At 43.3% G+C, this 7,635-nt stretch overlaps 1 protein-coding gene across 5 annotated transcripts in view; it reads left to right on the forward strand.

The window, feature by feature from the left end:
- The window catches only part of GNB1L (G protein subunit beta 1 like), an 81,647-nt gene extending 77,953 nt beyond the window's left edge, over positions 1-3,694 (forward strand). For all 5 annotated transcript variants that reach the window (XM_060269276.1, XM_035098216.2, XM_035098213.2 and 2 more), the window contains one exon: positions 1,016-3,694. In XM_060269276.1, the coding sequence (XP_060125259.1) occupies positions 1,016-1,282 (267 nt within the window). In that variant the 3' untranslated portion in view covers positions 1,283-3,694. The remainder of the gene's footprint in view (positions 1-1,015) is intronic.
- The last annotated feature ends 3,941 nt before the right edge of the window (positions 3,695-7,635 follow it).

The raw sequence follows: 7,635 nt of genomic DNA on the forward strand, positions 1-7,635 counted from the left end.
CTCAGAAGCGAGTTTTGATGCTGCTTTGCACAGTTCCAAAATGGCCGCCGCACCAGAAGTTGCACTGCAGCCATTTTGGAACTGGACAGAGCTGCATCAAAAGTCGCTTCTGAGCATGCTCCGCCCAGTTCCAAAATGGCCGCCGCGCCAGAATAAACCGGGAAAAAACAAAAAAACCCATTTTTTTCAGCTGAGAACAGCTAGAAAAACGGGAGTTTCCCAGAGAATACGGGAGACTTGGCAGCTATGCAATCGATAAATTGTTAAATTGACAAACATATTCGCAACTTCACATTTACAGACACAAAAATCACATCACTCTAACATTTAACTAACTCATACATACCTACATAAATTCCCCCCACCTAAACACATGACACATACGGTAACAAAACACATATGTAAACCCACACTAATCTTAAAAACACATTGTTCTGTTATTTTCACCGTTTCACTTTCTTTGCCAGAATCTGAACAGGCTTCCAATTAAACTTGCTGATTTATTATCTATTTCCTTTGTGTTTTTGCACAGTTGTATATGTATTATTTGTCTTAATTCCATCATATATCTAGCAATTTATTTTACAAGGTACAGTCTAATTCTGCCAGCGGGGTTTCCTTTAATTTGTTATTTTTTCAGATATTCTTCAAAAATTTCCCATTCCTTGTTAACTTTTTCTTTCATTTGACCTTTTATTCTACCTGTTGTTTTTTGCCAATTGCATATATTCTACCATTAAGGCTTGCCAGTCTGTTATGCTTGGTGTTACATTGTTCTTCCAATTCCTCGCTATCACCTTGGAAGGTGGTAGACTCTCCTTCCTTGGAGGCTTTTAAATAGGCTGGGCGGCCATTTGTCAGGGATTCTATTTCTGTGATTCCTGCATCGTAGGGGGTGGGAGTAGAAGACCCTTAGGGTCCCTTTCAACCCTACCTTACAGTTTTATGGTACTTTGAGTGCAGTAACAAATCATTCTCCAGGGCCCTCGGCTTATTTCCCCCCTTCTTTTCTCAGCTCCAACAAACGTATGAACTCACCAATCCCGGGATCGCCGAGGTGACCCTCCGCCAAGACAAGAAAATCCTGGCGACTGCCGGCTGGGATCACCGCGTCCGCCTCTTCGGCTGGAAGAAGATGAAGCCTTTGGCCGTCCTGGACTACCACACGGCAGCAGTCCATTGCGTGGCCTTTTCAGACCACAGCCAGCCCAAGGAGAGGCTGATGGCGGCCGGCTCCAAAGATCGCCGCATCAGCGTCTGGTCAATATATAATCAAACGTGAAACGGCGTTGGAGCTGAAGAAGGAAGAAAGGGCAGAAGTTTGCGATTTAGAGTTAAAGGGCAACTCAGAGCAAGGCGAGACAGAGAATAGAAGTACTATCTCACCAGGACTGCAGGACTCACAACCCCACTTAGCAGAAGGAGACAACAGGGTTGCTTTCAGGGTGGAGAAAAATCAATGATTATTATTTACTTTTTTAAATCAGATTTTTTTGATTTGAATTGATTTTTTTATTATTCAAATTGGATTTTTAAAATAAAATGCTTTCTAAAATCTTTCTAAAGATAGTTTTCTATTTAAGTTACATGCTAGTCCAAAGGCTATTCATCAGGAAATAAGGATTTGTTTTAAGTTTTTCATGTGTGCTGAAACTCAGTCTAAGTTGTGTGTGTGGGTTTTTTTAATAAAAAAATGAACAGTTTAACCACATCAGTTAACAAACACGGATGCGTATGCTATAATGTTATTGTTTCGGTTAAATAAATTGTTTACATTGTTATTAAGGAAATGATTATTTTTCTCCTTCCAATAAAGTACAGGAGAAAAGTTGTCCAAATATAAACAGTTAACTTATTAAACCTCACAATAATTTCATAATTATCTGTCTATGTATTTCTAATAGTATAACCAAATCAGTAATTTTTGATATAACTGTAAAAACTACTCTGACAATTTATTATTCCAAAAACGAAACCTTCATCTGGTTGTAAATATTAAGATTATACCAGCAAGAATGAGTCTTTCTGTAAAAAAAAAATGATTTAAATCAAGTCTTACTGACTAGTGATTTAAATCGATATGATTTAAATCAAATCCACCCCGGTTGCTTTGCCACATTTTAAAGTAAGTGATCTGAGCTATCCAACTGTCACTGGTGGTTCTTCCATTGAGGTCCTCCTTGACACCTGACTGCTCATCTACACTTCGGTTTCTCCTGTTTTTCCTTTTTTCCTGCTATTTTTTTCTGAGAAACCCCCCTGTTTACCTTGGGTTTTGTGTGGATTGGCACTTGATCCAATTCAGCAGCAAACAGCAGGGGTTTTTTTGAGGGGGGGGGGAATTGGATGTGGCAAATGAAAAACCTCTCAAACCCACGCTTAGAAATTACGGGACAAAAAGAAATAGTTGATGAGTCTTGTTGATGGTTTCTCCCTGACTTGACAACATGCCTATTCTTGAAGTCTCTTGTAACAGAGTGGGGGAAAGAACTGGATAATATTTTACTGGTTAAGGTGTAGGAGGGCAGAACAGTGAGTGTACTAATGTCCATGAGAGCTATGTCCGAGAAATTCATACTTCGTCATGTTATCTTTATTCCTATATTTTGTTTCTGAATATGATTCTTTAAATAATAATAATGATAATAATAATAATAATAATAATAATAATAATAATAATAATAATACACGTTAAATTGTACTGGACATATTGGTTCCAGCTCAAACTGCAGCCTGACTGAAGTTTTGCATTACTGGCACTAGGTTTTGAGGATCCTTTGGCAATATGTCCTCTGACTGCCCTCCTTCTCCTCACTACCTTCCCCACCACTTGGGTAGACTCTAGGTAAAGGTAAAGGGACCCCTGACCATTAGGTACAGTCGTGACTGACTGGGGTTGCGGCCCATCTCGCCTTATTGGCTGAGGGAGCCGGCGTACAGCTTCCAGGTCATGTGGCCAGCATGACAAAGCCACTTCTGGCGAACCAGAGCAGCACACAGAAACGCCATTTACCTTCCCGCCAGAGCGGTACCTATTTATCTACTTGCACTTTGACGTGCTTTTGAACTGCTAGGTTGGCAGGAGCTGGGACCAAGCAACGGGAGCTCACCCCGTCGTGAGGATTCAAACCGCCGACCTTCTGATCGGCAAGCCCTAGGCTCTGTGGTTTAACCCACAGCGCCACCCGCGTCCCTCGGGTAGAATCTAGACACTTACAAAAAACCGTTGTAAAAGTGGGGTTTTTTTAATGTTTTGAAAAATATATTGAATTTGCCATAGCTCACCAGCACCATCTGGTGTCAGCTTTGTATAATGCACTTTACAACATTAAACTCTTAAAATGTTTTATTTGCAGCTGAGTCCTTGCTCTCTGCTATACAGAGGGAAAGGGCAAGCCGAGCTGGTGCCTGTTGCTCCTTCTACTCTAGAGCAGGGGCCAGTAGTGGAGGGCCCTGTCTAGGCCTGGGGCCTCAGCAGGGGCCCAACAACACAAGCTTCCGTGCCGGCCAGCCTACATTCCTGTGAGTAAGCCCAAATTGAACGAAATGGGGACTTCCCTCTGAATAAGCATGTACCTGTACTGTTAACCAGGAAAGGGAGGTTCTTGCCATAGTTTGTGATTGCTCTGCCCACCCGCACCAATATATAGCAGTTTGAAGGAGTGGGGGACTGCAGGCAATGTCTTGGAAGGTGGGAGGTAGATATCGTAGATAGATAGATAGATAGATAGATAGATAGATAGATAGATAGATAGAGGGCCGGATTTAGGTTTGAAGGTAATGGGGCCCTTTATATGTCCAGCTGTCCATTGTCAACAACAAATTGCCGCTAGTTTTTGTGTTGAATATATGCTATATGGTAATTTATGGACCTAATGGGTATCTAGAGCATTGGCACATAACAAATAGGAGCCTACACGACACAACACACTGTTGCTGTATGTAGGTTTTATTTTATTTGTTTTTTAATCTCATATTTTGGAAATGTACATCCAGTTTGTTTTTTCCTTTAAATTTTTTTGGGGGGGGGGCAAGAGAGTGGGAACCTAAGCTATAGCTTGTTTAGCTTATACGTAAATTTAAAACCGGCACTGGATAGATAGATAGATAGATAGATAGATAGATAGATAGATAGATAGATGATAAGATATGGATGTATTATATAATAGAAATATGTGCGGCAAGACCCAACCCAATGGATTCAAATTACAGGAAAGGAGATTCCAGTGAAGGATTAGGAAGAACTTTGTGATGGTAAGAGCTGTTCAAAGGTGAAACAGACTCCCTCGGATGGCGGTGGGGGTTGTTTCGGCAGAGGTTGGATGGCCATCTGTCAGGGATTCTCTAGGTCTGATTTCTGCATTGCACGGGGTTGGACTAGATGACCCTTGGGGTCCCTCCCAGCTCTACAACTCTATGATTCTTTCTCTCTTATATGCAGAATGTCCTTTTGCAACGTTCAATCCCACTTATGATCATTCCTCTTCCCCCCCCTTTTGCCTCTCCCTTTACAGTCTTATTAGGGCCGCCTTTAATTTGTTCACACTCCTGTCAGGTTTTCAAACTTTTAAATCGGCCAAGAATGTGGCAAGGGACAGCCTCTGGCATTTGTGGATTGCATGGTCTCCTGTCACCCTGAGCTTTGCAATTAATCAAGAGAAGGGGGGGAGAGGGGGAGAGAGAGAGAAGCTTTTGCCCAGGCCACAGTCTCTGCTTGTAAAGCTGTGTTTAAGAACCGTTTCAGAGCCGGTTTTAAATCCTTCCCCCTGTAGACCAGCTCTAGCAGGAGGATTTAACTTGCCAATCCAATTAATGCCTTTCTCCTTGGAGACTTTGGCATACTTTTTCAGTGTGGAGAATCAGGCAAGTTTGGGGCGCATAATTTCCATTCCGCGATCACGGAAGCAAGAAGAAAAGATCCTCCTGCCTCTGATTTCTGCCGTTGCTTAATGATTTGCCTTTTAACCCAGTTGGTGGATTCGGCTTTCGTTAAATTTGTGTGCTTCCACACGCCCTCAGTGTTGGCACCTTTTTTGAGAGACTGGACACAGTTTTGAGATGGCACCTTCAGAAGCATAGCCCTGCTGTGCGTTGGTAGAAGGAAAGCGCCATCTTTTGGGGCAGAGAGTGGGGCATCCTGTGGCCACCCAGATTTCTTGGACTACAACTCCCATCATCCCTAGCACTTAACCATGCTGGCTAGGGCTGATAAGCATTGGAATCTAGCCGTGACTAGAGGGCCAAACCTCTCCAGCCTTGTTCAAATTGTATGTCACTCCTTATCGCAATACCTAATCTCAAAATAATAATAATAATAATAATGACAAAAACTGTTCCCTTAATTCTCAAAACCTCCCATTAAAACTGCCCCTAGTGGCTAAAGCTGTTGGATGATCTTCTTTTTCACCTGGTCAAATCTTACAGCCCAAAGATATGCTTATTCCTAGACACCCCTCTGTCTATCCTCTAGAGCAGGCATCCCCAAACTTCGTCCCTCCAGATGTTTTGGACTACAATTCCCATCTTCCCCCAAACACTGGTCCTGTTAGCTAGGGATCGTGGGAGTTGTAGGCCAAAACATCTGGAGGGCCGCAGTTTGGGGATGCCTGCTCTAGAGAGAAGGAACGTTTTGATTTGTTTTTAAGCCTTTTCTGCTGAGCTTTCTTGCAGAGGAGAAGTGATAGCTTCCCCCTAGAAAACAATTCAGGTATCCAGGATTTCCATGCAGCTGTGATGGGAGAGTCGTGTTTCAACTAAAAAACAACAACCCAGAAGGTCGCAGCAGAGATAGGGCTTATTTCATACCCCCCAAAGAGGTGATCCTCCTCCCTCAAGTTTCTAAACATTCTTTAAAAAATTACTCTGCTAATTCCTACGTACATAAAGTCCCTCATTATTGTGCTTATGTTTCAAGGAGGTGGGGTGTGGCGAAAAGCTCTTCACCCCGTGGGTCAGAACCTCAAAGCCATCCCAGGTGGGTCATGGCAAAGCTTTTGCCACCATGTTGATCTCTGGCTAAGGCTCACCAGGCCAAGGAACCACTGTATGGCCTGTCCGGGGAATCTCTGTTGAAATAGGGTCCATGTTGCAAGTTGGGAGTTGGTGGTGGGTCTTGGGCCTGGACCAATTGAAGACCACCTATGGATGGACCAAGCTGGCCTTTGCCATGGCCCTGCGCTCTAGCTGCGAGGCAGGCAATGCAGCCACCTGGAGTCCTTGGTCCCCCAGCCAATTACAGACGTGATTTCCAGCAACTCGTATTCAAGGTCTTCCTGGAAGTAGGTGTGGAGCCTGCCTTGGCTCACCTGCCCAATGGCAGAAGCCAGAGTATGCTGCCCTTCAGTTAAATCTATCCCTATATCCAATCTGTGAACTGGTCTGGCTGGGGATTGTCTGTAGCTCTCGGGACCTGCGTTTCCACATCTCCTGCCGACATTGCAAGTGATGCCGCAGTTGGTTCATATGGTGCAGCTGCTTGCAAAGGCATTTTGTTTTTCGCTTGACTCCCCTCCCCACCCCCAGATGGGAAATTAAAGGAGAGAGAGAGAGAGAGAGAGAGAGCATGAGCCGCCGGGGGCCATTGGAGTCATTTATTTCAATTACTTCACAGTTTCCAACCTGCCTTTGCTCCTCGTGCTTAGTTTGAGTAGCATCTTGAAGCAGATTAAGATTTTTAAATTAGTACACACACACACACACACACACACACACACACACACACACGGGAAGAATTAAAGACTGAAAGATTTTGGGGACAGGTTTTAAAAAGGACTTCTTCTTTTTCTGTAAATTTATTTCTTTGGGTTTTTCAAATTAGAATTTTACAATAACATACCAACATACAATATAGAAACAAGGTTCCACAGAATCTCCTGGACGTCCCTCCTCCCCTTTGTGGGTCCTATTGTTAGTCCTTTTCTCCTGCATCTTTTATAACAATCCAAATCTTTTGGATCTCCCTTGTGTCCAAAATCCACCATTAAACTACAAGTGTTATTCCAATCCCACTAATCTGTTTACAATGGTTTTTAAGACAGATTATACATTTTCCCCATTCCTTATTAAAATGTTGGTCTTCCTAATTTCTTATTCTTCCTGTCATTCCCCCCCCCCATTTCGGCAAAGTCCATCAACTTGATCTGCCATTCTTCTCTGGTCGGGACTTTTATCTTCTTCCCATAAAAAATGACTTCTTCATGCAGTGCAAAATTAAACTGTGGAACTCTCTCCCACAGGAGGCAGTGAAGACCACCAGCTAGGATGGCTTTAAAAGAGGATTCGTAGTCTATTGATGGACTATTCGTAGTCTGTTCTCTGCCTCCACAGATGGAGACAAGAACGCTTCTGAATCCCAGTTGCTGGGAACCACAGGAAGGGAGAGGGCCCTTGTGTTCGAATCCTGCTTTCAGGTTTCCCAACCAGTGGGCCAATGTGAGAACAGGATGCTGGACAAATTCAGCAGGACTCTTCTCGCATTCTTCGGACTAAAAGTGATTGTGGTGCATTTAATATAAATTTAAACATGGGCACACTTCTCAAGACGAAGCACAGTAAAACAGCCACTTTCTGAAACGTCAACTCTGGCGAAATTAAAGGACTGGTTTGTACCCGAAGCCAGGAGGGCGATGACAGCAA

This window comes from Zootoca vivipara, chromosome 17 (assembly GCF_963506605.1).
Source record: "Zootoca vivipara chromosome 17, rZooViv1.1, whole genome shotgun sequence".
In the NCBI taxonomy this organism is placed as follows: Eukaryota; Metazoa; Chordata; class Lepidosauria; order Squamata; family Lacertidae; genus Zootoca; species Zootoca vivipara.